The sequence below is a fragment of the Vulpes vulpes genome, chromosome 2, assembly GCF_048418805.1.
Source record: "Vulpes vulpes isolate BD-2025 chromosome 2, VulVul3, whole genome shotgun sequence".
In the NCBI taxonomy this organism is placed as follows: domain Eukaryota; kingdom Metazoa; phylum Chordata; class Mammalia; order Carnivora; family Canidae; genus Vulpes; species Vulpes vulpes.
Window position 1 is genome coordinate 151,076,321 of NC_132781.1, and position 28,000 is coordinate 151,104,320.

The 28,000-nt window shown below is 41.3% G+C and overlaps 1 protein-coding gene across 1 annotated transcript; it reads left to right on the top strand.

Annotated features, from left to right (window-relative positions):
* The first annotated feature begins 32 nt into the window (after positions 1-32).
* SRSF4 (serine and arginine rich splicing factor 4) lies at positions 33-27,581 on the top strand. The gene is made up of 6 exons (XM_072750511.1): positions 33-409; positions 17,078-17,220; positions 18,123-18,235; positions 21,869-22,083; positions 25,769-25,858; positions 26,087-27,581. The coding sequence occupies exons 1-6, from the start codon at positions 303-305 to the stop codon at positions 26,913-26,915; spliced, it is 1,497 nt and encodes a 498-aa protein (XP_072606612.1). The 5' UTR covers positions 33-302; the 3' UTR covers positions 26,916-27,581.
* Positions 27,582-28,000: the final 419 nt, after the last annotated feature.

The window sequence follows — 28,000 nt, forward strand, 5'->3', positions numbered from 1 at the left end:
GCCCCGCCCCCACGCCGGCGCGCCCCCGGTCCGGCCCCGCCCCCACCCCTGGCCGGGCGGGAAGCGAACGCGCGCTCCCTCCCGTTACCCTCCGCCTGCGGGGAGGGCGGGGAAGGCGGGAGGCGCGCGCTCGCGTGCTGCGTGCTCGCGTACGTCGCTGGGGTTCGGCTGCGTCCGTCCCGCCGCTCGCCCGTTGCCGCCGCCGCCGTCGCCGCCGCCGCCGCCGCCGCCGCGCTCTCGCTTCGCCGGCCGCCGCCTAAGGGGGGCTGGGGCCGGGCCAAGCCGCCGCCGCCGCTGCCGGGATGCCGCGGGTGTACATCGGCCGCCTGAGCTACCAGGCCCGGGAGCGCGATGTGGAGCGCTTCTTTAAGGGCTACGGGAAGATCCTGGAGGTGGATCTGAAGAACGGGTGAGGAGGGCAGGAGAGGGGCCTGCCGGGCGGGGCCGGGCGCCGGCCGCGGTGGGGAGGGCGCGGGGCCTGCAGACGGACGCCTGCCCGGCGCGGAGCTGCCGCCGGCCTGCTCCGGCTCCGCCATAGTCGCGGCGCCTCGGGGGCGCGGGTAGGCCGTGGCTCCCACTGCGCCTGCGCGGGCGGGGGTGGTGGAGGGATAATGGGAGCGACGCCGAGGCTCCGAGTGGGACGGGGCGAAGGAGCCCCCGAGGGGGCCGGGGGCCGGGGCCGGGGCCGGGCGGGAGGGCGCGGCTCCGGGCGCCGGGGCGCCTGCCTCCCGGGGCCTGGCTCGCCCCGGGTTAGAGACCGACCTTTCCCGCCCTCGGGGCTGCTGGGAATAAACAAACAGGATTTCCTGCTCCCTTTTCACCCCTTGCCCAGTCTGACGGAGCAGACGGTCACCACGCATCTCTCCCGAGGACAGGAGCCCTGGAGGGAGGCCCTTTTTTTTTTTTTTTTTCTTGACTTGCATGTGTCACACTTTTTTTTTTTTTTTTTTTTTTTTTTTTTGGGCGGGAGACTCGGGTTTGAGTAAGTAGTCTGGTGACAGTTTCGAAAGTATCGTCTTGCCTGCCGTGCTGAAAGCCTCGACCGTTCCCCTCTACCAGAGTAATTTAAAGTCTTGACTCGTTATCTTTAAAACTCCGCACAGAGTTTTCCATGCTGTGGTTTCCGTTCTGCAACTTGCCAAAAAAAAAGAAAAGAAAAAAAATGTTTAGTTTATTTTATTATTTTATATTTTATTATTATTTTTTTTTGCTTTGTTGTTGTAGAATTTGTTAGAGAATCGTGACCACCCTGGCTAGTATCTGCGGCAACTAGGTAATGAGGCGGAGAGTCGTAGCTCGAAACTGTTAACTTCTGCCTCCCCGGCTTTGGTGCGTTACTTGTATCCCTGGATGTATTTTGGCAAAGCAGGGCCCGCAGGGGGCTACACGTTTCAGGGGAAAGCGAGGAGTCTGGCTTGGAGAAGGTACTCAACGGGGAAAACTATGAGAACCAGGCAGGAAACGTTAGGTAGGACTTCAAAGACTTGGATATAAATATTAAAAGGAATAGAGGGAACATTTTAGGGGTACTAAACCTTGAGTGTTAGAGGAATTCTTTGGCTTATTTGGGAAAGAGGGAAAAAAAAGAAAAGACATTTGCAACAGGTTTGCTATGATACAGGTTACTCTCCATTGTAATAGTAGCAACTAACACTTGAGAAGTTCTGAAAAACCCCTAAGTAGCGGTTGCACGTTTGAGACTAATTGATAGCTTCCCTATACTCAACATTGTTGATCGGGTTTAAAAGTCATTTTAAAGTGATTGTTAGGAAGAACCACTGTCTTACTAAGGAAGATGTCCTCCATAAAAGTGTTTATTATGGGGCACCCACCGGGCTGGCTCAGTAGGTGGAGCATGCAACTCTTGATACCCTGGTTTTAAGTTTGAGCCCACGTTGAGTGTAGAGGTTAGTTAAAAAAATAATAATAACAAAACCTTTTTTTTTTTAAACCATTTACTGTGAATGCTAATTTAGAGTAAAACGGTTAGGAAATTACTCATTTGGTACAATAGAGCTTTTAGTTCCTGAGGAATTTACTAGGTAAAGTTTTTGTTGTTGCTGTGATACATTATATGAAAGATGAAGTGAGAACTCCCAATTTTCTTCAGAGGACAACAAAGTTGACAGGATGACTAACTTTTGTGGGAAAACTGTGGTTTTTGAAGCCAGGCAGGCTCAGGTCAAATCCTGTCTTCACCACTTACTATCTGTGGGCAGGTTAGTTCTAGGACTAACTTTTCTCATCTGCAGAAAAAGGAACATAATAGATAATTGTGAGGCGTTTGGCTCATAGCTGTAAATGGTAGCTGTAATCAAATGGTTTTGACTGTGATCATTAGGAGACAGGTTCAGTGTTTGATTAACATGAAGCTTACTTCGTGAGGTCTGTTTTCTAAAGTTACTCAAGTGATAGCAGGAAGTGATGTTGATGTTAATAGTAGAGTAGTTAATGGAACAATATGTTGATAACCCACCAACAAGATGCCTGCTACTGTGCTAAGTGGGTTGGAAAGAAAAAAACAATTCTGCTCTTGAGTAAATTAAATGTTGATAGTGACAACATGTACATTTAGAGTCAAGAAATGCTTACTCTCACTTTTAACTCAAGTAAAACTTGGAATGATTTGTTTGAAGAGATTTGTTTGAAATGAGCTTTGAAGAATGAATTGAGTGGGGATTGAAGTAAAGTGTCTGGGAATAATGTATGTCATAACCAGTGATGAGGAGGTGGTCCAAGAAGGAGTGCTTTTGAGAAATAATGAGCAATCAAGCTTGGATTGAGTCTTATGAAGGATTTAGAAATTGAATGACATAAGCCAGAAAATTCAACTAGAAGATTTTACACTGAGCAACCAAAATCATGGATGGGAATTCAAAGGCTCTGGAGGGAATAATTGAGCTATCTGGGAAATGGTGAGATACAAGATAGGACAGATCCTTGCAGAACCCTAAATTCCTGGGTCTCGTTGGGGAAACTATTTATTCTTAACATTTCTGCTGCAAAACCATGATACGTGTAAAGTCTGTGATTGAAAGTGTAGGTTGAAATGAGGAATTGGGAAGTTATTTCAGAGATTCCAAGTCAGATATGACAAACTGGCACACCTGGCAGAATTCAGGAATCACTGCAGAGGAAAGTGCTGAGCAAAGGACCAATATAGTATAGATGGCTTTCAAGCAAGAATTGACTGGACTAGATTGCAGAAGTGCAGAGGAGTCTGAAAGGAAAGAGTACATACAAAAGGAAAAGATGGCATAATTTAGCAACACGTGTAAGCTTATAGTGCTAGACACTAAGGATCGTAGGTCTCCTTGAGAAGCTTTTTTTTTTTTTTTTAAACATAGTTGGGTTGTTATTAGTAATCGAAGCACTAAAGCAGATTTTGGATGCATAGAATTTCGATGAAGTGCTGAAGAGTTCAAAGTTGGAGAATTGAGATACATCAGTAGACCATAGATATGTTTGGAATTAATTAGATAGGCAAAATGTACTGGTATAACTGAGAGTTCACCAAATGAGGAAGCAGATGAGCTCTCATTTACTGTCCAGGAGAGGATGTTATGGATCCTCTTGGCATTTTAAAAAGTTGTGTATGCAGTAGTTCATTGCCTGCCATTTTATTATTACAGGCAACTCTAATCTAGGTTGCCTTAGTTTTAGAGAATTCCTAAAAAGCAGTTCAGTTGGGACCACCACATGATGTAGATCTAGGACCATATAGACTGCTTCAGATCCTGCCACACTAACTCCAGCAAGAACCACTATGAGATCAGAAGTCAAGGAAACAATAGCATTAGCTGTACCTGTCTGTAGCCTTCCAACTCTGGTAACTTTTGCTGCCTTTGATTATTTGTGGATTTTGTGGGCTTTCTTTTTTACAAATACATCACTTCATGTGAAGTGTAGAAGGTTTTTAATACAGTAGTTTCTCTTGCCACAAAATCTTGTGGTTACAGACATAGATCTTTATATATTACTTTTTCCATATCTTAATTAATAGATTTAACTTATTACACCCTAAGCTTATTTTACTTGCCTAATAGCTGGACAGGTAAACCTCCAAATTATTGAGGGTTTTTTGTTTTAAGTTGGCTAACGGCATGAATTAAAACTCTCCAGAGAAACCTGGCTGTATTTTCACACCTGTGCTTCATATTACAGTGAAAATGTGAATAGCCGGAATTGTCAGGGGATGTCCTGGTTTGTTTAATTGGTTCACTACTTAAATATTAGCAGGAAGTGTTTGTTTTCACCCTCCTTGAAAATTCCTTCAAGTAGAAGATACCTTAATTTTTTTTAGTATGTTAAGACTCGCTCAGTGAGTCAAATCATTGTTTTTGTCCCTGATCAATAGAGAGCATTGTTAGATTTTAGATATTGAGATGAATCCCTTCCAACGCAGACCCTACACGGGGATTTTCTCTGAGTCTTTGATGGGAGCTTGTCTTATTTAGTTTCTTGTCTTTTCTTTTAAAAGGTGCCATAACGGAAATATAATTAGTTTAGTGTTCCAGGTTATTGGTTTCTGATGATTGAACTATGGGAGATTATCTTCACCCACCACCAAATAGCAGATAAATGTTTTATCATTTTTATGAAAATGGTACAACTAATGAGTGCCAGGAATGACAAAAGGCAAATACTCTATTTAAGAAGACCTCACCACGTTTTGTCCACAGGCAGTTCTGCCCTCAAAGATAATGACACTTGAATCCTCGTTGTCCAAGGTTTTGATTTTATGATTATCTAAGATGAGATTAAAAGTGGTTTTTTTTTTTAAAGATTTTATTTATTTATTCATGAGAGAAAGAGAGAGGCAGAGACACAGAGGGAGAAGCAGGCTTCTTGTAGGGAGCCTCATGCAGACTCGATCCCAGACCTAGGATCAAGCCCTGAGCCGAAGGCAGATGCTCAACTGCTGAGCCACCCAGGCGTCCCTAAAACAGTTTTGTTTAAAGGAGCTCTTGAGTGACTTTGTATACACGTAGTTAAAATTAAAGACCCATTCTTGGGATCCCTGGGTGGCGCAGCGGTTTGGCGCCTGCCTTTGGCCCAGGGCGCTATCCTGGAGACCCGGGATCGAATCCCACGTCAGGCTCCCGGTGCATGGAGCCTGCTTCTCCCTCTGCCTGTGTCTCTGCCTCTCTCTCTCTCTCTCTCTCTCTCTGTATGACTCTCATAAATAAATAATAATAAAAAAAATTTAAAAAAAAAAGACCCATTCTTAATTCCTATAATGTTCCAAAATAGCATGTATTTATTTCTGATTATAAAATTTTTACGTAGGTATTTTTAAAAATTTTAAATACAGAATACAGAAAAAAATCATCCAAATATGACACTGTCTGCCCTTTGAGACTCTTTTTTTCATGTATCCATGCACTTCTTATGCCTCCCCATCTTTTCTACAGACTTGGGGTCATACTGTATGTCTTGTTTTGTAAACCTTTTGTTTCTACCTATGAGCCTGATCCTTTACCTTTGTCAATAAGTATTCTACAACTTGATTCTTAATGGGTTCCCACCTATCAGTGTTATCTAATGTACATAATTAAAACCATGTTGCAAGACATTGGAGTTGTCTTTGGTTTTTTTGCTAATTTATGCTTTTATAGCACTGTGGTAAATTTCCTTTAAAAAATCTTGGAGGTAGATTCTTCAGTGAACTTCTTGGAGTCAAAGTATATACACATCTTTAAGGCTTTTTCTACTTACTGGTTTCCATTACTCTCTAGGCAAAGTATATTTTCACCTGTAATGTTTAAGAGTTCCTGCTTTTCTGAACTCTCCAATAGCCTTCATTATAATTTTTTAATATTGTGATTTTTAAATTAGAATGTTTAAAATTGTGTATGAGGAAATTATCTTGCAGCCTTTAAGGCTCAGCCATTTAGCTTACCAAGCATAACAGATTCAGGAACTTTTTTATTTTAAAGAACTGCTTGATTAGAAAATAAATATTAAAATCCTTTTAAAATAAGGTCTTATGTGCAGTTGTATGTCCCACTTTCTCTACCTAATTTATCTTGTGTATTTTTGCTGTTACATAAAAATCTTACATCATTTTAACGGCTGCAGAAAAATCATTGTATGGCTGAATCATGATTTACCCAACCATTCCTCTTAGGTCATCTCTAAATTCTGTTTGTTAAAATAACACTATGCTGGGTATCATATGCATAAAATTTTGTATTTTTATCATTCCTTAAGACAGATTCCGTGAAGTGAAATTCATGTGTCACAGCAGGAAAAGAACATTTTCAAGGCTCTCATTGCATATAATGCCAAATAATTTTCAGAAAAGCTGTGTACCAGTTACTCTTGTCCCAACAGTGTATGGCTCCTGTCACAACAGCCTTACCAGCATTGGGCCTACATGTTGTTTAAAATCTTTGCTAATTTCACAGGTGCAAGTGGTCTCAAGTGTCTTAACCAAGAAGTTTTTTTTTAAATGAGTAAGAAATAATGAGAAATAGGGCTATGGATTGAGTACCATTCTTTATTAGTAGTATAACCATGACAAATGTGACCAAGTTGGTTTTGTGTTGCAGTCTCTTGAAGTTAGCCTACATCCAAAATTTATGTGTTACTTTTCTTCCTAAGACTTGGGTAATTTTTAAATTTCTGTCATTTTGAAAAATCGGTGCCAAGAGACAATACCGTACTGAAATTTTGACCAAATGTTGCTAGTGTAAATTCCCTGGCTTGAGACTTCCACTCCATGGTTCTGGTTTCCCAGTTTGTGATGAGAATAAACATTGTCTGTAATTATTCAGCCAAGTCATTTTAAACCTCTGTTCCTCAGTTTAATGTCTTTCTCCTCCCTTCCTCATTGAGGTATCATATGAATAAAAGGGTCATGGGAAGTATTTGTCCCTTTTTAAAAGATAAGCATAGGATGTAGACTAGGTTTGGGTTCCCAGTATTTCTGGATGCTTCCAGGTAACTTAAACAGAAAGTTGTACTTTGAGCTTCTCTAAGAAAGGTGCTCCTAGTATGTGAATAGATGAATACAATTGGGGGTGGTCTTTATAAATTTGTATGCTAACACTGAAATTTCAAAACTTGAAAAAAAAAGTATTAACAGCGTCCACTTGTGTGGTTTCTTTTTCAACTGCGTACACCAAAGCACTTTACTACCAGGTGTTGTCTCTAGTTTGTACTGATGGGGAAACTAAGTCATGGGCTAATTAAGTACCTGGCTCAAGGTTACAGAGTGAGTTATTGACAGCTCTGGAAGCTGAAGCCCTTTCTTATTCCCATACCAGATACAGCATGAGCAGTGGCAGTCACAGCTTCTCTTGGGCTCTTTCATTCCAGATGGTTCAGTTCTGTTGTTCTGCCATTTGCCTCCAAGGATGAGAAGGTAGTTAGGTTCCACAGCCTGTTTGGTCTATTTAGTCTTTCTACAGTCTTCAACAAGCTAAAAAGTTACTGCCAACAATGAGGCAAGTGGTTGTTTCTGTGATGTTGGCTCTAGACAGAAGGAAACTCTAGTGATACTCCTTCAGGGTACTCTTTGAAGACCTGTAAGATGGTGTCAGCTTTGTCACGGCTGACTGGGGTAGGATTTGTGCAAGCACATGCAGTTAAGTGATCTCTGTCCCGTTATTGCGAGGGGTGTCTGGTCTTGGAGTAACCTGAAAGCGAAGGATCAGTCTGTGCTCTGGATTTGCATGCCCATATGTTGAGGAAATGCCCTACATGACCTTTCCTGCGTGTTGAGATGAAAGTCTGGAGGTCTCGGAGCTGCAAATGATACCTGAAGACGCACCCAAAGGACACTTGTTATCCTTCCATCAAGTCCCCCAGCCACATCTTTAGGACTGGATGCCAGAATGGGGGGCATTCATAAACAGACTTCCAAGACCTAGAGAAAGCGGGGAGACCAAAGGAGGGAGGTCTGAATCCGCCCTTCAGGAATGGAAAGGTGAGGAGGAGACTGAGGCATGGGAGTCAGGAACCACAGACCAGAAGCACTGACTTTGAGAAAAGTTATTTCATGTGGATGAAAAGAAGCTATTGATTCATTAATGTGAAAAGAATTTGAAAATGTTGTTAAAATACTAAATGAAATAAATGACTGATTTCAAGGGAAGGGCATCCCCCGAGAAATAGCATAGGAAGTGGCATCTTTAACCAAAAAGGAAAAGAAACTGACTGCAACCCAGGGACTGTGGAGTGGTTATGAGGGAGATGGGAACAGCCAAGATGGTCCCAGAGGTATAACTTCTAAGAGGCTTTAACACCTGTTACCCACTCATAGTGCCATTTTAGAGGTAAGTATGAACTGGTTTTGTTTGTGGCTTTTGTGTGGAATCAAGTAGTGCTGTCTGTTGAGTGTAAACCTTTATTTCATTTAGGTATGAGTAACAGATCAGTATTCCTATCTTATGTCTCAAGAGGTTTTTGGTTTTTTTTTTTTTTCTAAATTGGTAATATAATGTTCATCTCTTGAGAGTTTTTTTTTTTTTATATATACATATATTTTTTAAATCTGTGATTGTCTTCATGAACTGTAGTGTGTTGTCAGGGAATAGTTGGCCCCTTTTCTTGTGGGATCTTTTCGTAGCCTCTTAGTGTTGATAAATGTCAGAAAATTGAAAAGCACACAGGTGTGATTGTTTGCCTCTTACCCCCATGAAGAAAGCAGCCATGTTGACTTTAAAATGTCAGTGAAATACATTTTGTTGTTACAGGGGGTTACGGTTAGAATGGTGATCCACAAACTATTCAGGAGTATGCTGCTTTCTGAGAGTAGTCCCATTTTGTAGGGTGGAAATATGGTGGCAGCCTAATGGAAAGTGAAATCGCTTAGCAACCTTACGTTCATTTTGAAACAGTTTCGGATAGTTGAAAGAATTGGCAGATAGGCGGACAGAATAGTTATAAAGTAGACTAAATATGAACTTGATGCAGGTTCCTCTCTACCTCCTGTTCTGGAGGAATTTTGTTTTTATCGCTTAGTATTTAGGATATTGATTGTTTCTATAATATTTTCTTCACCCCAGTATGTGCACATTCCTTTAGAGATGGGCTGGCGTTCCTTTAATGATGTCACCTTTCTCTGTTTCCCTAGACTGGTGTGAAAATTTTTGATGAACTATAAAATTTGGTAATTTTGATAGGTTTGGTTCCACTAGTAGCTTAGAGAATAAGTGTTCACAACTTACTGGTCTCAGTACCTGTCAGATGCAGAAATGGTATTTCTTACCATTTAGTATTTGTCATAAGATGCTGATATTCATATGGGCATTTCTCTTCTACAGCACATAATTTGATAAAACTGATTTTCTGTGCTTCTAGAGCTTGCATTTCTCAAACTGCTCTTTGGACCACATCTTTCTGTTAGTATTTGGGAGACAGTAGCTCATGATGATGAGTGTTGACTTTAGGCTAAGAAGGATTCCAGGTGTTGGTTAGCCTTGGCAAGTTCTTCCCTGCTATGAGTCTTAGTGTCTTCATCTGTGAGCTAACAGTAAACCTCAGAGTTGTGAAAATTATTACAAAGGAGTTTGAAGAAGGAAAGGATTCTGGTGGGCTGGAGTAGTCATGTTAATAGTTGTTTGGAATTAAAATTATGTCAGATCTTAGATGCCTATCATCTGCAAAGTACTTTCCTAGTTGCTGCTATAATCCTGGTGTAGTTGGAAGTCTGTAAACCTTACAGTATTCTTTGATTTCTGGTCCATTTTTTTTCCATACCATTCATGCTTATATTTTTTGGTCCCAGTCACCATTCCTTATAAAATTAATCAAATGCATTCTTAAATATATAATTTTGTCAATATCCATTCACATCTACCACCTCTAGGCCTGACTCTCTGTCATCTCTATGCTGGTCTAATTTTTGCTGAGCCTTAAAACCAAAGACAGATTCCAGGGGTTGTGGGACCTCCAGAATGGGGATTGCACAGAATAATCTTATTTTTCCTCTATTCTTCTAGTCTGTTATGTTCTGAACCCACACATGTTTTCGGAAGGACCAGATGGCTGACACTGGCTAATGGGAACCAAAAGACAAGAGTGAAAGTAACCTGGTTGTCACATACCCCAGGCTTAGAGGTGCCTCACCTTGCCCCAAGATCAATTTCTTTTTTTTCTCTGGAGACTTTACCCCACTTATGAATATAACCTGGCTTATCTGAGGTTAGATTATCAAGTCAAGCAGCAGCATTTGTTAAATGAAAAGGGTTGTACTCAGGACTGTGAGAGAGAAGAAGCATCTGCCTTTACAAAGACAGTGTAACCTAGTCGTTTAGAGCTTGAGCCTGGAGTCAGATGGATCTAGGTTCAGATCCAGCCACACCACTTATGAGCTCCTTGACAATGAACAGTAGCTTAGTCTCTCCAAGCCTCAGCCTTCTTATTTGTGAAATTGAAATAATCTTAGTAGTACATTCTTCACATACAATATGAGGAATGAATGGAATATTATGGATAAATTATTTACCGTGTGCCAGGCACCACACTAAATATTAGTCTTTGTTTTTAAAGATCACATAATCAAATGAGAGGATCAACACAAAGAAAAAAGAGCAAAGCCTTGAAAGGCCATAGATACATTGTCATGTAAAACACAAAATGGAGTAGAAGTTCCAAAGCTAAAGAAGGTGCTCAGATGATTAGTCAGGCGAGTGTGTGAGACTTCATAAAAGAGAGAATTCTCAAGTCTATGGAAGAAGATTGTTTTTGCTTCACCTTGTGTAATCAAGGCACTCGGGTTTGGAAAACGATTGAAACAGATATTTAGGAGTCATTATAGACCTCTGAGCAAAAGAATGATCTAGGAGCTGGCTTTCCTGCTACACATAAAGAGACAAGTTTACTAAGTGAGAATAGCCATATCCTGGAATAAGTAAACCAATCAGACAGGAAGAAGAAGCCTCGGGGGGGGCCCAGCAGATGAGAGAACTAGGGCCAGGCAACAGGCTGAACAGTCAGCCAGAGAGGAATCGTCAGGGGTGATGCTGAGTGCTGGGAGATTAGTGGTCAGGGGCTCCAAGCGAGAGATATCATGAGGTAGGTTTTCTTCTTTGAAGGTGGGGAAAGATCAAGTGCAGACTGAGCTGTGGCCAGCGCTTACAGACCAGGAATCCACACTAGCTCTAATCAGAGAGCCCTTGGTGTGCGGGAACTGCCAGTTTGCCGACGTGAAAAGAGCCCCAGACTGGGTACTGGTGAGCCTTGAAGTCGCACCCCAGCTCTGCCACTCAGTGAGCACGGGTAAGTCATCCACCTTCTCCGGGCGGCCTTGATGGCCATCCCTCCTCTGAGGCTAAAGAAAGGGAGGCCAGAATGCCCAGAGCAGCCTCCTACCTGTCTCAGGATAGGAAAGGATCTCAGGAACCTACTTCATGTGGTAGGAACTCCCATTTGTGGGTCATAAACAACCCTCAGTGACCGGAAAAGTCAAACTGCAACCATATTCAGTGACCCAGAGCAGTGAATGTGACACTGATTAATTCTGCTTTGAGGGCCTAACCACTGCTCCCCTGGAATGTTGCAAACCTCTGGAACTGAGGCAGTGACCGTTCTCACTTGCAGGCTTTTCTCTGAGCTGGCCTCACCTGAGCGGTAGAGAACAGTCGCAGAAGTGGTTTTCTGCAGTTTTCCAAGCACTTTATGCAGACAGCAAGGATTACTGCTGTTATTACTACCCTGTCAACGTGCCCTAACTTTTTTCACCTCATAGGACCATGTTGACTGAAGTGTAGGACCAACACTAAGTACTTTGAAAGAAAGCTGTTTGATTCCTGTTCACTGAATGCCATTTCTTTCAGGGTAGATTTAAGGGCTCTGCCGTTAAAGAACAGTGCTATTGACCCTAGTTTTAGGGTTCGAGCCACCCCATGGGTTAACTTCAACAGATCAAAATTTTTCCTTGGCTACAGCAACATCCCTAATCCTGACCAGCCATGGAGAGGTTCGGTTCTTACAAGGAAAATGAGTGAATGTGGGAATGACTCACCACATTGGGAAAACAAAACTCACATCCTGCTGATGGTTGGCTGAGGACTGTCATGTCCACATACAAAGAAAAGCATGTGGCACAGTTGTAGGACAAAGGTGAGCAGAGATCTACTGTGGAAAGGGGCAAATTTTTCTTATAGAGAGAACAACCAAGGCATGCCCCTCGGTAAGCAGTGTTGGTGGGTGATCGCAGGCACACGCATGGAGGCTTGCTTTCCCTTGCTCCTCATGTCCATTCCCCATTGGTTAGCCAGTGTCGAGCACCCCCTTAGTCATGCCCTGTCCGTTTAGCTTAGTCAGCATACCTCCAGGGCAAGTCACACATATCAGTTTTTGGAAGGGACTTTTCTCCAATCTCCCTCTTCAGTGACGATGTTTGGAAAACAGAAGTGACCCTAAGTCGTTCCCAAAGAGGTGGGATAAGTGGCACATCCTCTTCAGTAAATAGGACATGCAGAGTGGTATTTGGGACCATCGATGGAGATTATTAGGATCAGGGAAAGCCCATTCAGCAACAGTACAGGCCCAGATGATAATTCTTGGGTGAAAAAGTATGATTAACATTTCTAAAAATGGAAGTCTTAGAGTAGTTTCAAAACCATGTCATTCCAGTTCCAGCATTTCAGAGTTGTGACTGACAGCCTGAGCAGTACGGCAACTGTTGAATGAGGGACACCAGAGCACTGGCAGGGGTAGGAGCTTGGACTAAAGTCTAGAGCAGCCCACATAATTCGTGTGGCTGTGGTGTCCAGATACCTGTCTGTACTTGGTAAGAATCACAGTCCCCACTTTTTTAAGGAGGAAATAACAGGCCCTCCCCTCCTGTTTTGTTTGTTTTTTGGCTAAATCTGTCAGGATAAAATGTTACCCAGAGGAAAAGAGTTAGGGGAAAGGCAGTAGCAGAGAAATGTTAAAGAAAGAAATGTTTCTTTTAATTGAAAAATTGTGTACATGGGGATCCCTGGGTGGCGCAGCAGTTTAGCGCCTGCCTTTGGCCCAGGACGCGATCCTGGAGACCCGGGATCGAATCCCACGTTGGGCTCCCTGCATGGAGCCTGCTTCTCCCTCTGCCTATGTCTCTGCCTCTCTCTCTCTCTGTGTGTGACTATCATGAATAAATAAATAAAATCTTTAAAAAAAAGAAAGAAAAATTATGTACATATAATAAGCCATGCTGTTTGTCCTTTGGCATAGGCATGGGACGGGCAAAAGACATGACATCTAGGAGTAAAAAAAGCAAGAAGAGGCAAATCGGGAGGTTTTTGTTTTATTTTTACCAAGCCCTGCTATTGAGGGAATTTTATATTTGTCTTAGATTCATTCTCCTGAATTCCTTCATCTTCTTTATTCTCATACTGGAATTACTGAAAGATGGTGGGTTTTAACAGAAGAAGAAGGGTGTCTGCAGCTAGAAAGAAATCTGTTGGGTTTGTGAAGCTTATTCACAGGTCACACCAGAGATGTGTATGCATATATACACACATGCCAATACATAGTGTGTATGCATACATGCGTGTATTTTACATCCCTCCTTATTTTGACAAAGAGTTCAAAGGAGATTACTTTTCGGGATTTTAGTTTCATGTATTTACCGCAAAGCACGAAGGGATGTTAAGATCAATCTAGAAAGACCCTCTGATGTTAGTTACCAAGGAGAGCATTATTTTATGGAAGGCACTAAATTTCATTCAGAAACAGTTAAGATTTAAAACTAAAATTGGGACCCATACAGTAGTTTTAAAAGGTACTTTAGATGATAAAAACTAAATTTATCCTGTCCATATGTCATGTGGTGTTCCTCTGATGCTACCATATTTAAATTCTCCCATTTCAACATTTACCTATCATACTTTTGATGTTAGGAAAAACTTTAAAGATATGAAGTATAGCTCCTTTATTTCATGGATAAACCAAGACCTAGGAAAATAAGATGATTTAAATCTGCTTGTCATAGTTGCTTGATAGCATAACCAGGACTAGAACCCAGGCCAGTTCTTACTGCTCCAGTCTTACTAGTTAGGAGTTTGCCTTCTGGAGTCGTACTACAGATTTTTAATGCCAGCTCTGCTGTTTTATCACGCAAGTTACTTAACACTGTGTACAGTTTCCTCATACGTAAAATGGGGATAGTAGTTCCTGGCTCTTGGGTATTGTAAATATAAGATAACATTGTGTAGTATGTAAAGATTACTTCATGAACATTAAGTAACACCTTATTGTTACTATGTAGTCTTCCTGCCTAATTTGGAGAACCCACTCACTGCCTTTTGAATAAAACAAAAGCATTGTTTCAGTAAAGCAGATCTAAATAAACAGTAATGTGGTAGAAGCAGCCACACTGATCTGGTCTTTACTCTGCTCTCAGGGCAGGAGTCCCTATCAGGTATGGTTTGTGATACAAGAGGATATTTGTTTTGATCTTCCAAACCCACCTAGCATTGCCTATGGTCAAGAGAGGTGACAATCACGTGCCTGATTTGATCCTTGGACTGGACTTTAACATAAAAATTTCCCAAATAGGGGTCCTCAGCTTGCTCATTCAGTGGAGTATGCCACTCTTGATCTCAGGGTCATGATTTCGAGCCCCACGTTGGGCATAGAGTTTACTAAAAAAAAATAATAATTAAAATACAGTTTCCCAAATAAAGCTTGTGGCTTTTCACAGAGTAGCCTTTTTTTTTTTTTTTTTTTTTTTTTCTGTAAAGCAAATTTGATCTCAATGTAGCTCTTTAGAAGTAAGTATTAAGGAAGGACTGACTGTAAGGGTTATTTTCCTCTCAGGGAAGAATTCTAGTCAGCCTCAGCTGTAAGAAAGCTTGGTCTGAGCATTAATTGTTTGTTTTTAGATAATTGTGTCTCCATTTAACAGATTGTCATTACTTTCCTTCCAAGGTCAGAATGGATTCTGCATGTAAGCCTTGGAACAGAGTGAGCATGCACAGGGTAATCTTTGAGTCGGGGAGAATGCATTACCACATAGGTCTGTTAGTAACAGAAGCTGGGCTTACAATTTCAGATTGGCAGAGTTTAGGGTCTTGCATTCTCTGACCCTCAAATAGTTGTAAATCCTGATTATTTTGAAGAAAATCGTTGGGGTATATCTATGATTTGTTCAGTCTTTGGAAGTCAGTGTTGTCCTTCTGACAGCACGTTAGATGAGTCAGGGTCAGCAAATGGGGCCACACCAGTATGCCACTCTTAGAGGGGCATGGGGCCATTTGATCACACCCAGGGTGAATGTTTTCTCTCATTGCTCTTTACTTGACGTCAGGCTCTTGCCCATATGATGCCAAGAGCAGTGATGCTGTGGGCAAAGCAGACCTATGACCATCTTGACAACTAAATTAAGGAAGGTACTTTTGGGGGCATGAGAGTATTTTATGATCTGTCAAGAAATAAACCTAAGAAAGTAGATTTGACTTTTTTTAATTTTGTCTCTGAAAATGATAGTATAGCTTTCCTGCTATCTCGCTCTGCTCAGGAAAGGAAAAAGCAGCTGCAGTATATTATCAATGATAGATTTTCAGTGACTGTAAAGCACTTTTTAACATAGTAAGTCAATGATTGGGAGAAGCTTCACTTGCTTTGTCAAATATGACATCGTGTTCAGAATCAGTCTTACTACCCTGCACAGCAGTTCAGCCTTCTGGAAGCATCAAACCATGTATTAGACTTTACAGCCCACAAATTAAGCCAGGTTGCTTCTGAATTGTGTTACTGCAGAACATTTCCAAAACATTTCCCATGACCAACCGGATGTGTCTGTGTTCCTCTTTTTTTTTTTTTTTTTTTTTTTCTTTTTTCTTTTTAAATGGAGTTAAGATTCATTGACTTGAAGTTTGAATGCCACTCATAGACATTTCAGCGTGAAGAACCCTCCAAAGTGGTCAGCCATACACTGTCACCTCTGGAGACTGGTTCGAAAGGACTCTTCAGTAAAGGGAAAATCCTGCAATTCCGAGTTCCTCTCACTTAACATGTTGCTGAGTGCACCATTACGTGCTAAGGAAACTGGAATAATTCCGATCAGACTGGATGAACTCCTGGCAGGCCTTGTAACATGCTGTTAGTTCCAGAATGTTAAGACACAGCAGAACACTGGTCAGTGTTTGCCTGTGTACGCAACTTAACTTTCCTTTGTGATCAGGTGTGATCATTAAGATGGTTTTGTAGTATAGGCAGTGGTCACAGAGCTAGACTGCACAGCTGTGTTGTCAGACCATTTGTTTAACCTTCCTTACAAATACCTTACACATTTTGCTCTTTAGTTTTATAAGTTGTGTTCTTTAACAGATGTTAATAGGAATTGGAGGGGGATGCTTTCTTTTGGGTATGTGTTAAACCAGCAGACCTCTTTGTTGGGATATTCCTAGCAGTACTGTGTAGAGAAGCTTGCAAAGTCACATACAAATATTAGAGAATTCCAGCCTACCTAAAACTTTCAGGAAATGAATTTGCAAAACCACGAGGAAGTGAACAGATCCGATTTTTTTTTTGCATTGATAATTTCTAGAACAGTTAATTCAGTTGTGATTAATTTGTTTAGGTAGAAGAAAAGTTGTTTGTTTTTTTTTTCCTTTCACTGAGATTTGAGGTACTGTAAGTTTTTTACTTGGTATGTTATTCCAGACATGACTTAACAGTTAAGACACGGTACCTAGATGTAAGTCTAGTTGTTCTCTAAGCTCTCATTTTGGGCTAAAGCTAAAAAAAAAAAAAAAAAGATGAGTTTTTATGTGATTTGAGAGGGCAAATACTCAATGTTACTGAGTTACGTATTTTGATCCTTCATACCAAGTATCCCTCTGAAGGTGTCTGCAGTTGCCACCAGCTACTTGAGGAACAAAAGAAATGGTCTCCGTGTATTTAGCCAGCCACCTACTAGAAATACATTCTACCTTGAGAAAAGTCTCCCTATCCTCTTGCAGTGCCTGTTGGCACAAAGCAAAGTGGTTTCAGCCAAAGGGAAGAGAAAGCCAATCCTTAGTTTGCAAAACCCACCTAACCTTTGCTAAGCATGACCCTCATTGCTTTCTCTTTAATGGTAGTGAAACTGGATGTCAAAATGGTGCCAACCAGGATTTTGTTTGCTCTCTTCTAGATATGGGTTTGTGGAGTTTGATGATCTGCGTGATGCAGATGATGCTGTTTATGAACTAAATGGCAAAGACCTTTGTGGTGAGCGAGTAATTGTTGAGCATGCCCGCGGCCCACGTCGAGATGGCAGTTACGGTTCTGGACGCAGTAAGCATTTAAAAGGGCATTTGTATCAATGACATACATGCCTTTGTTGTTAAATGTTAATTTTTTTAAGTAATTAATTAATATTATACTGAAATGTATTGCTATTTAAGCTATTTGTTTTATAAATTATGTATCTTTTTAAATGTAAAATTGCAAATAAACATCTTTGATACTGTTTAATTTTAATTTAATTAATGACATAAAGTTCTTGTTTTAATACTTTATAAATATGTTTAATGATGTGTGTTTGTGTTGTTGTTTTTTTTTCTCTGTAATGCAATTGTTTAACATAGATTTAACAAAGACCTCAATGTTTTAATTAAAAGAATCCTTTGAGGCTAAGATGACTGCCTGTTCCATTTGCTGACCTTGGGTTACCTTTCCATGCGTGGCTCTTTGAACCATTGTGGCCCTTGGCTGACCAAAACAGGAAGCCATGTGACGACCGCAACCTTTCCCCATTAGACCTGGGTGGTGAGGATCCCAAGGGTTAGACACAGATGAGATTAAACTGAAATAGGTGCCTGAAAATCTTTTTTTCGTATAAAATATTCACAAAAACTTTAATCACTGTGAGTAACACCAGTAACTGATTTAGTAATTTGGTTACTTATTTCTAAATTGTTAAATTGTTAATAGTTTTAATTTATGCATGTTAATTTTAAATATAATATTAATGAATATATATATACTTACCACTTCGTAAATTAAATTAAATTTCATGTTTAGTTGATTGCTTTTTTAAAAAAGAAATCTAGTTTAGAATTAAGGGGCGGGGCTAGAACTAAAATATCTGTGCTGTGTGGGGTGGGGGTAAGTGGTAAACTTAAGGGGAGTATGTGCTGTGTCACTTTTTCCTTTTCCTCCACTGAAGTAATGTTATCTATTTGAACCTTCCAAAGGTGGATATGGTTATAGAAGAAGTGGCCGAGATAAATATGGCCCTCCTACCCGCACAGAATACAGACTTATTGTGGAGAACTTGTCAAGTCGGTGCAGCTGGCAAGACCTAAAGGTTTGGGCCTCCTTAACCTTGTGGGATAAGGTCAGGCAGTTGTTGAGCTTGGGAAGGAGGTAATTCTATGTAGGCCCAGGCAAACACAGAATGTAATGGTATTCTATGTTTGAAAACTTTCCTAAAGTGTGGAAATTCTCTTAAAGGTTCCAGGGGCTCCTGGCAGGCTCAGTTGGTCGAGCCTGCAACTCTTGACCTCAGGGTTATAGATTCAAGCCCTATGTTGGGTGCAGAGATTGCTTAAAAATAGTCTTTTTTAAAAGTAAAAAAAAAAAAAAAAAAAAAAAATTTTTTTTAGAGTTTCTATAGGAGTACAAAAGATAACAGAATCTCACTGTTACTGTATATTAGGGGACCACCACTGTAAAGACAATGTATGTTAAATGAAATTTTCTTCTGTGTAGAGGGTATTGGTAGTTTCTCACCAACAAAAGAAAAGGCTGCAACCACGAATTGCAGGTGGTTTGTGTCAGCTGTAGTATGCAGGTTTGTGTCAGCTTCCAGTGTAGCTCTTCTTTGGTAAAAAGGACTATCTAAATTCATGTTCTTTGATAAGGTGTTTTGGGGTTTTTTTCCATGGAATGTTCATCCTGAAAGACTTTTAAGGTCAAAGATTGAGATCCACTAGCTGTGTTGACCATCTAGTGCACTGATCCCAGCCTGTTTTTTGACAACAGTGTTCTTAAGTTCAGGGAAGAAAGACTTGAGTAGTATGGTAACCTGAATGGTAGAAGGACAGTCACGCTTTTCCCCCTCTCACTTCTCACTTTTAGTCCACCATTAAACAGGTCCTCTCTAGCAAAACGAGTATGTTTAGGTTCGGCACAAAGTAGTTAGGAATCTTACATTCATGTAATTTTTAACTAGGCAAAGCAATATCATATCCTTTTCTCCCCTTTTTAAATTTGTTCCCAACAGTCTTCAGATAACAAAGATGAGATCCAGAAAAGGTTCACACACACAAAGGTCTTAGCACAAGAACCAGGACTAGGACCTAAGCTGGTGTTGTTGTTTTTTGGGGTTTTTGTTTTGTTTTGTTTTTGTTTTTGTTTTTTAAGCTGGTGTTTCTTCCAGCAAGTTGTGCTGGTCGGCAGCAGTGGAGGAGGCCCTCATGGAATGTCTGCTGGCAGGCCTGTGCTCACTGGAGAAGTGGCTCCAGTGTTTCTGAGAGTTAAAGGTTGAATGGTTGGGGTAGAAACTGGGAAAGGCTTTCAGACTTTTGGTTAAAATGGAGCTTAGCCAGTGTCTTCAGTTGGTTTTGTACTTCTGTACCTTTGGTAGTTTCACTCTTTGGAAAAGAGAGTATTAGAGCCAGATTTCCTTGTAAGTCAAAGCAGACCTGAGAACAGGGTTCTGGAGCCCACCTATCTGGAATGAATCCCAGATCTGCCACCTAGCAGTTATTTTACTTGAGCAAGTTACTTTCCTCTTGTGCCTCATATTTTTCAACTAAAAAAATGGGATCCATATTCATTTTTACTCGAAGTTATTGTGAGAATTGAATGCAATTCAATATTAAAAACCCAAGAACAATTCCTAGCACAATTAATGCTAGCTGTTAATTGAGGAAATGCAAAAATAAATTTAAAGGCTATTGTTTTTAAAATGTATAGAATTGCATCCAATGATGATGTTGTCGAGATGAAGTTTAAACAGTAGTGTACCTCCAGAGGCATTGAGAATTAGTAGTTTGACCTGTCGTGTGGAGTTGATAGTATTATTTCAGGTTCTGAATTCCAGCTCCTTGAAGTCTGTGTAATCTCCTTTTCTGTTCTGCAAAATGAAGGAAATAATTGTATCTATCTCATGTTAGGACTTCAATTAAATCATGCCTGTCAATACAATAAACATTTAATAGTTAACTCCTGTTATTAGTAATTTGGAAATAGAAAACAAAAGTAGTGACATTCTTCAAACCCTTTTACTAGAGTTAACTTATATCTCAACCTGTCCAAGACAGTATTTCAGTCTTGGCATAACTTAATAGCATCCTCGTTCCACCTCAGAGGTGTCCAAATTCAGGTGATAAATGATATAGACGCCCTGTTTTTTACCCAGAACCTCACTCCAAATAATTCAGTTGAAGGGATTTTCCACAAAGATGTCCCTTGCTGGATTATGAGTAACAGCAAGAGACTATTTAATCTGAAATTCCCAACAATTGAGAGATCCTCAGAAATAGTATTGGGCACACTAATTATGAAGATGTATGTTAAGACATGTAAACATTTTATGATGCAGTGAGCAAAGAAGGTATTGAATGGCATGTGTTCAGTGTTTATAACTTTGTAAAATACAGAGAAGAAACAAATAACAAAAATAAATTGCGGTTCAATATTTATACATTCCACAAATGTTTATTAAGTATATACCACACTCAAATAAATATGGGAAAATTAGCCATAAAGCCTTAAGTTTTAAATTTACCTTAATTTCACAGTGTTTTCGAACACTAATCTGAGCTCATCTTATTTATACATCACTGTTAAGATTTACTTATTTACTTGAGAGAGAGAGTGAGCAGGGCAACAGGCAGAAGGAGAGGGAGAGAGAATTTCAGGCAACCTCCCAGCTGAATGTGGAGCCTGACATTAGGGCTCGATATCACAACCCTGAGATCATGACCTGAGGTAAAATCAAGAGTCCAACACTTAACCAACTGAACCACCCAGGCACTCCCACTTTTTTTTTTTTTTTTTTTTTTTGGTTTTTTATTTTTTGGTTTGGTTTTTTATTTATTAATCTACACCCCAGATGGGACTCAAACTCACAACCCCAAAATCAAGAGTCAGTGCTCTTCCAATGGAGCCAGCCAAGTGCCCCTCATATGTCACTTTAGTGTTTATCTAGCAGTTAATTGTATTCTCTCACTGGATTATATTAACTCCTCAAAGAGAATGAGCATAGAGGCTTACAGTGTGAAGGGACATGCGTAGTCATGGAACCTTTGAAGCCAGAACTTCACAGTACTGTTTTGTTGCCATTCTCTTTGTTTTGAAGAAATGATATAGCAGTAATTTTATTTTATTTTTTTAAGTTTTATTTAAGTAATCTCTGCACCCAACGTGGGGCTCAAACTCACACCCTGAGATCAAGAGTCACATGCTCCACCAAATGAGCCAGCCAGATGCCCCTACTAGCAATTTTAAATAAAACTGAGGTGCTAATCTTATAGTCCCTTTATGGATTTTTTTATATATGTTATCCTTAGATATTTGTCAATATTTATACATGTTTTCAAACAAGGATTTATAATGAACTGTAAAAGATCTCTAACTTTTACTTTTATTCATGTGGTAACATGGGTGTCTAAAACTGCTGTAAACAAAAAAACTTGCCACTATAAAATTTAGAAGATGATAGTTAAAATTTTTCATATCCATAATATAACTATTTAAGGGAATAGCGTCTCTACTACTCACCTGATGCTTTAAAAAAACCTTAGTAAGTAGGAAGTTATGTAGATGGAAATATTCTAAAGAGTAAATTTCATCCTGAAGAAAACTAATTTTTCTTCCCAAAGGAAAGGGAAAACTTTCATCATGATAATTGCATTAGATTCTAACAAAATGTATCCTAATCTATTGAGTGATTTTTTTTTTCTTTTTCTTCTTTTTTTTTTTTTTTTTTAAGGATTATATGCGTCAGGCGGGAGAAGTGACCTATGCAGATGCTCACAAGGGACGCAAAAATGAAGGGGTGATTGAATTTGTGTCTTATTCTGATATGAAAAGAGCTTTGGAAAAGTTAGATGGAACCGAAGTCAATGGCAGAAAAATCAGATTAGTTGAAGACAAGCCCGGTTCTCGCCGACGCCGGTCCTATTCCAGGAGCCGGAGCCACTCAAGGTACTGCCAGTGTCTGTGTGTCAGTGTTTGCTATAAATTCATTTTTGAGTGCATAGCTGGATAATCCATTTCCATTCTCCTCTTGAATTCTTAGTACATGGTTCTGTCTGGTTCAGTAACTCCGAACTTTGAGCTAGACATTTATTTGTAAAACTCTTGAATTCTTACATCATGAGTACAAATTGAAGTTTTTTTCTCTGAGAGAGATATGTGACCTCTTTTCACTTTCTTTCTTTGGTACCCCAGATATTACTCTTATTGGAGACAAACAGGGCCACTAGTCCCTTGGCTACTTTCCCAAACACTCCACTACTTAAGAGAGGAGACTTTCTTATTCAGCAGCTGCTCTGCACTAGGCCAGACACTTGTGAATGAGATAAATACTGTCCGTGCCCTCATGAAACAGCGTCGTGGAAAAAATGGGCATTGAGCAAATAATGACCGTTGTGATAAGTGTATGTCAAAGGAAATATACATAGCACTAGTGTGGAGAACTGGCAGAGGCTTCTCTAAGGACATGTCTTAGGCGCTGAGCTCTAAAGGAGGAGTTGGAGGTGGCTAGCAGAGAGGGGATAAGTGCCCTTCCAGCTGAGGGTGGCAGGAGGAGAGTGGCTTGAGATGAGACAGAGAAGGTCCAGATCCTGCTGAGCCACGGCCAGAACAAGGATTTAAGAGCAGTGGAAAGTCAGTAGAGATTTCTAACGTTTCAGGTTTGGCTTTGTTTTTTAATTTTTTAAAGAAAATGTCAAATACATAAAGTATTTTGGAGGACATAGTTTAATGACCCCGAATCCCTTAGGCCTGTCACCCATCCAGCTGTCTTGTTATTTTGCGAGTCTTGTCTCCCCACCCCTCCCACTGCCTCATTTTAAGGCAAGTCTGGGCATCCTGTCATTTTACCTGTAATTATTTCAGTGTGTGCCTCTTATTAAAATCCAAAATCATGATGCCATATTATAGCTAGCAAATTTGTGTTCACATTTCTGCAGTTGTCTCATGTATTTTTGCAGTTGATTTGTTCATATTAGGATCCCAAGTAGGTCTGCACATTGCCATTAGATGGCATGTCTCTTGATTCTTTTTTTAATCACTGGTACATCCTCCTTTGTCCTCTTTTTCTCCATGCATTTAGGGTTTTTTTTGTTTTTTGTTTTTTTTTTAATAAATTTATTTTTTATTGGTGTTCAGTTTACCAACATACAGAATAACACCCAGTGCTCATCCCGTCAAGTGTCCCCCTCAGTGCCCATCACCCACTCACCCCCACCCCCTGCCCTCCTCCCCTTCCACCACCCCTAGTTCGTTTCCCAGATTTAGGAGTCTTTATGTTCTGTCTCCCTTTCTGATATTTCCCACACATTTCTTCTCCCTTCCCTTATATTCCCTTTCACTATTATTTATATTCCCCAAATGAATGAGAACATACACTGTTTGTCCTTCTCCGATTGACTTACTTCACTCAGCATAATACCCTCCAGTTCCATCCACGTTGAAGCAAATGGTGGGTATTTGTCGTTTCTAATGGCTGAGGAATATTCCATTGTATACATAAAACACATCTTCTTTATCCATTCATCTTTCAAGGGACACTGAGGCTCCTTCCAATTTGGCTATTGTGGACATTGCTGCTAGAAACATTCCATGCATTTAGTTGAAGAAACAGTTGTCTGCTGTGAAGATTCTCTCATAGTGGAGATTTTTCTGATTGCCTCTTGTGATATTTATCATATTCCTTTATACTACCTTCCATATAAACTCATAGTTAGATCTTGAGGCATTTACAGTAAGACCAATGCTTTAGCAGGTGTACTTATAAAGTAGTACTTTATACTTCCTATTGCATCACTCATGTGGTGTCTGGATGTCCCACTGCAAATGATGTGGGTGAGCATGCATCAGTGTATCCGGGATTGTGAACCTAAGCCAGTCCACCTGATAGTCTTAGCGTCTGTTGATTCTCACTCCCTACGACCATCCAGTCATTGCTGCCAAGTGATGACTTTCTAACTTCCTCATTCTTTTTGCCTTTAAAGGCTGCAATTCTATCAGTGATGATTTCCACTTGTTGCTCTCAAATACAATTTTTATAGGAAATGCAAAATAAAAGTTTGACACCTTTATTTACCAACTTTTAGAACTTTAAATGGCCATAGGGTTCCCCCCAGGGCATTGATGAAAATGGTCGTTTAGTATTATTATCATCTTGAATGAATTCACAGATGTTTATGTGTATTTAACATTACATGCACTGCGGTCTGAATTTTTTATGCTCAGATTGTTCGTTCTTTGGTCTTTGAGAGCCCTTAAAGTTATCTCCTGAGTCTTTGGAATCTTGGTTTTGTTTTGTTTTTGTATGAATATGCTTCACTAAATATTTTCTCAAATTTTTTATTTCAGTCATTTTCGAACATAAAAGTTCAAAGAATGGTTCATGAACACCTGTGGACCCTTCTTCTAGCTTCAGTTGTTAGCATTTTGCCACCTTCTGTCTCTGTGTATACTTATGCACACACCCTGTACATTTACTTTGCTGTAGCATTTTAAGGGAAGTCGAAGACTTGATGCTTCACCCTGAATACTTGAGCATCTGTCTCCGGATAAGGATGACCACACTTATGTTTTCTTACCTAAGAATCTCAACAGTGATTCCATAAAGTCATCTGTTCAGGCCATTCTCAGATTTCTCCAGTGATTCCATGGAGGTCTTTATTTTTTGCCTGACCAGGTTCCATGCCAGCCTTGCATTGCAAGAGGTCTCTTTGGTCTGAAGCAGCCCCATTTTCCTTTCCCCCTCCAACAACATTGACTTTTTTTTTTTTTTTTTTTTTTTTTTTAAGTAGTATCCCACATTCTGAATTTATCTGTTTTCTCTTGGCATTGTTGAAATTGTGCTTTATCCCTCTGCTTCCCTAAAACTGAAAGTTAGGTCTAGATTGAGACACAGGTTAAATGTTTTCAGCGAAAGTCCTCTCATAGGTGGTGGCGCCTGGCTGTCTTAGAGCATTTCACCCTCTCTGCCCTGATGAGATGTTCTAGGCCCATCTTGTGCATTCCCTGCCCTACTCTTGGACTCAGTCGTTTCCTCAGGAGCCCTGGTTACTGTGGTAGGAAATAAGTAGAGTTCACAGTCTTGGCCTTTTAAAGATTTTTTTTTTTAAGCTTGGGTGTGTTTATAAAACAGCTCTCTGGTCACAGTGAATCAGTAGGTAAGGAGCAAAAAGTGTTCACAAGGCTAGTAAGGAGTCTGTTGAAGAACCAAAAGAGATGGTGGTGGCTTGGTCAGGGGCAGCAGCAGAGGTGGAGAACTGGCGATAAAGAGGCAGGCTCATCAGATATAAGAAGAAATGGGGAGAGAAAAGAGTCTGGAGTGGCTAAGGTTTCTGGTATGGGGAACTGGGTAAATAACAGCAGAAGTAGTAGGTGGAAAGAAGGAAGGAACCCAGCACAAAGAGTGGGTCTGGGCGGGGGAGGTGAGTTCAGAATTGGAGGGGCTGAGTTACAGGGAAGCCCTACAGGTAGAACATTGCAGGTCCTGGAACCTTGGACCTAGAACACCAGAAGGGACTCTCTTTCAACTTGGAGCCTGGACACAGCCAGTGCCAGACAGATTTTTCAGTTGAAAAATGTCTTACTATTCATCTAGCCTTTTTGTCAGCAAGTATTAAACAGTCCTCTCTCTCCTTAGGTCTCGTTCCCGGAGCAGACATTCTCGGAAGAGCAGAAGCCGAAGTGGCAGCAGCAAAAGCAGCCATTCTAAGAGCAGATCTCGGTCCAGGTGGGTCCGCCTTGGTGTCAGGACAGAAGGTCTGCAGAACATACCTGTACCGTGTCCTGCTTTGGTTTTAATCGTGTTACCAGTCTTCCCTCATCCCAGGTTTTTTGGATTGGGATCAGGGTGTCGAAAGCCATCTGGGGCCAGTACCAGCCACATATTTCCCTCCAGTCTTCTGGCCTCTACAGTGGTGCAAGGCCGTGCATGACCCCAGTGCCCATGTCTCCTCAGGTCAGGCTCCCACTCCCGGAGCAAGAGCCGCAGCCGCAGCCAGAGCCGCAGCCGCAGCAAGAAGGAAAAGAGCCGCAGCCCCAGCAAGGATGACAAGAGCCGCAGCCGCAGCCGCAGTGCCGACAAGCGCCGCAGCAAGAGCAAGGACCAAGCTGAAGAGAAGATCCAGAATAGCGACAACACTGGCAAATCCAAGAGCCGGAGTCCTAGTCGGCATAAAAGCAAGAGCAAAAGTCGAAGCAGGAGTCAGGAGAGGCGAGTGGAGGAGAAGCGAGCGAGCGTGAGCAGGAGCAGAAGCAAGGAAAAGAGCCGGAGCCAGGAGAAGGGTCCGCACAAGAGCCGCAGCCGCAGCCGTAGCAAAGGAGGCAGCCGCAGTCGCAGCCGCAGCAAAGACAAGCGGAAGGGAAGGAAGAGAAGCAGGGAAGAGAGCCGTAGCCGCAGCCGCAGTCGCAGCCGCAGCAAGAGTGAGAGGAGCAGAAAGCGGGGCGGCAAACGAGACAGCAAGTCGGGCAGCAGCAAGAAAAAGAAGAAGGAGGACGCCGAGCGCTCGCAGTCCAGGTCACGGTCCCGCTCCGCCTCCAAGGAGCGTGAGCATGCCAAGGCTGAGCCCGGCCAGAGGGAAGGCCGAGGGGAGAGTGCGGATGCCGGCACCCATCAGGAGACCCGGTCCAGGTCAAGGTCCAATTCCAAATCCAAACCCAACCCTCCGTCAGAATCACGCTCCAGATCAAAGTCCGCTTCAAAAACCCGGTCTCGGTCCAAGTCCAGATCCAGGTCTGCCTCCAGATCGCCGTCTCGGTCTAGATCCAGGTCCCACTCGAGGTCCTAACTGGCTACAACCACAGCTGGAACTCCCCGAGAAGTCTTTTGTACATGTTTGGTAGCCGTAGCACAAGTGATCCAAGTAGAACATATGTCACTGCTGTACATTTTTAACTCCCCTAATGGTGTGTCTACAATTGTTAAATCTAAGTGCTTCCTCTCCGTAAAGCCTCCTGGCGCCAGGCCTTCCTGCTCGACTGAAAACAATCTTCTCTTTGAAAACCCCCTCTACTCCTGGCCCACAGTAGAATATCCAAACCGCCGTGGCCCTCCGCCTGGCCTTTCCTACAGGGAGCTCAGTACCTGGACGGCTTTCAGGCTGGAATGCTGACATAGGTAGGTACGGTGAGTTCAGCCATGTTTGCCCTCGAATTGATGCCCTTTGATGTTTGCCATTTAGTGAAAGTGCGAAGTCTTAAGTTTCCTACCACTTTGGTTTCATACTTTTGGACTTAACAAAGTTGTGAATAGCACAGTCGAGGAAAATTGATACCTGCAGTAACCCATAGGAAATAAACTGTAGAGTTCCATATTCTGGTATTGTGATTATATTGTTTTATATTAAAAAAGAAAAGAAAAGAATTTTTTTTAATTTTATTTTTCCCCGTCTTGCAAAGTATAGTGACCCCTGTTTCCATTAAATTTGAATAAAGACTATTTTTGCTTGACAAAATTTCACGGTGTTTGAATCCAAGTTGCATCTCCTGATCTAGATACTCCTTTTCTGAGCATAAAAAGTTCAGCATGTCGTGTTCCTGGAGGTCACCTAGGAGTGGGGAGGGAGCCAGCCTTTATTTCTAAAGGATTTTTCTCACCCAACAGAATAAAGGCAGATTTCTTAGGAATTTACAGTCCTTCCTCTCCAGAAGTTTCTGGCCAAGCTGATGAGAAATGAATCATTTGTGGAACTCAGAGCATCAACAGATGAGTTCTTTATGAACTCATGAACTCTTTTCTCTGCGCTGTTCCACTTCTTTCCATGAAGTCGAAGTAGCGTAGTAGGATTTGGACTAGCCAAAAACCAGGAAGAAAAATGATGTTGGATTACCTTCAGTCCACTGGTCCTCTGTGTTACTTGTCTGGCCTGGCTCT

Bases quoted from the DNA above. Each gene is read 5' to 3' on its own strand.
- SRSF4 (XM_072750511.1), top strand. From the start codon at position 303: ATGCCGCGGGTGTACATCGGCCGCCTGAGCTACCAGGCCCGGGAGCGC. The intron at 18,236-21,868 runs GTTTGGGCCTCC...TTTTTTTTTAAG, and splicing joins GCAGCTGGCAAGACCTAAAG to GATTATATGCGTCAGGCGGG. The intron at 22,084-25,768 runs GTACTGCCAGTG...CTCTCTCCTTAG, and splicing joins AGGAGCCGGAGCCACTCAAG to GTCTCGTTCCCGGAGCAGAC.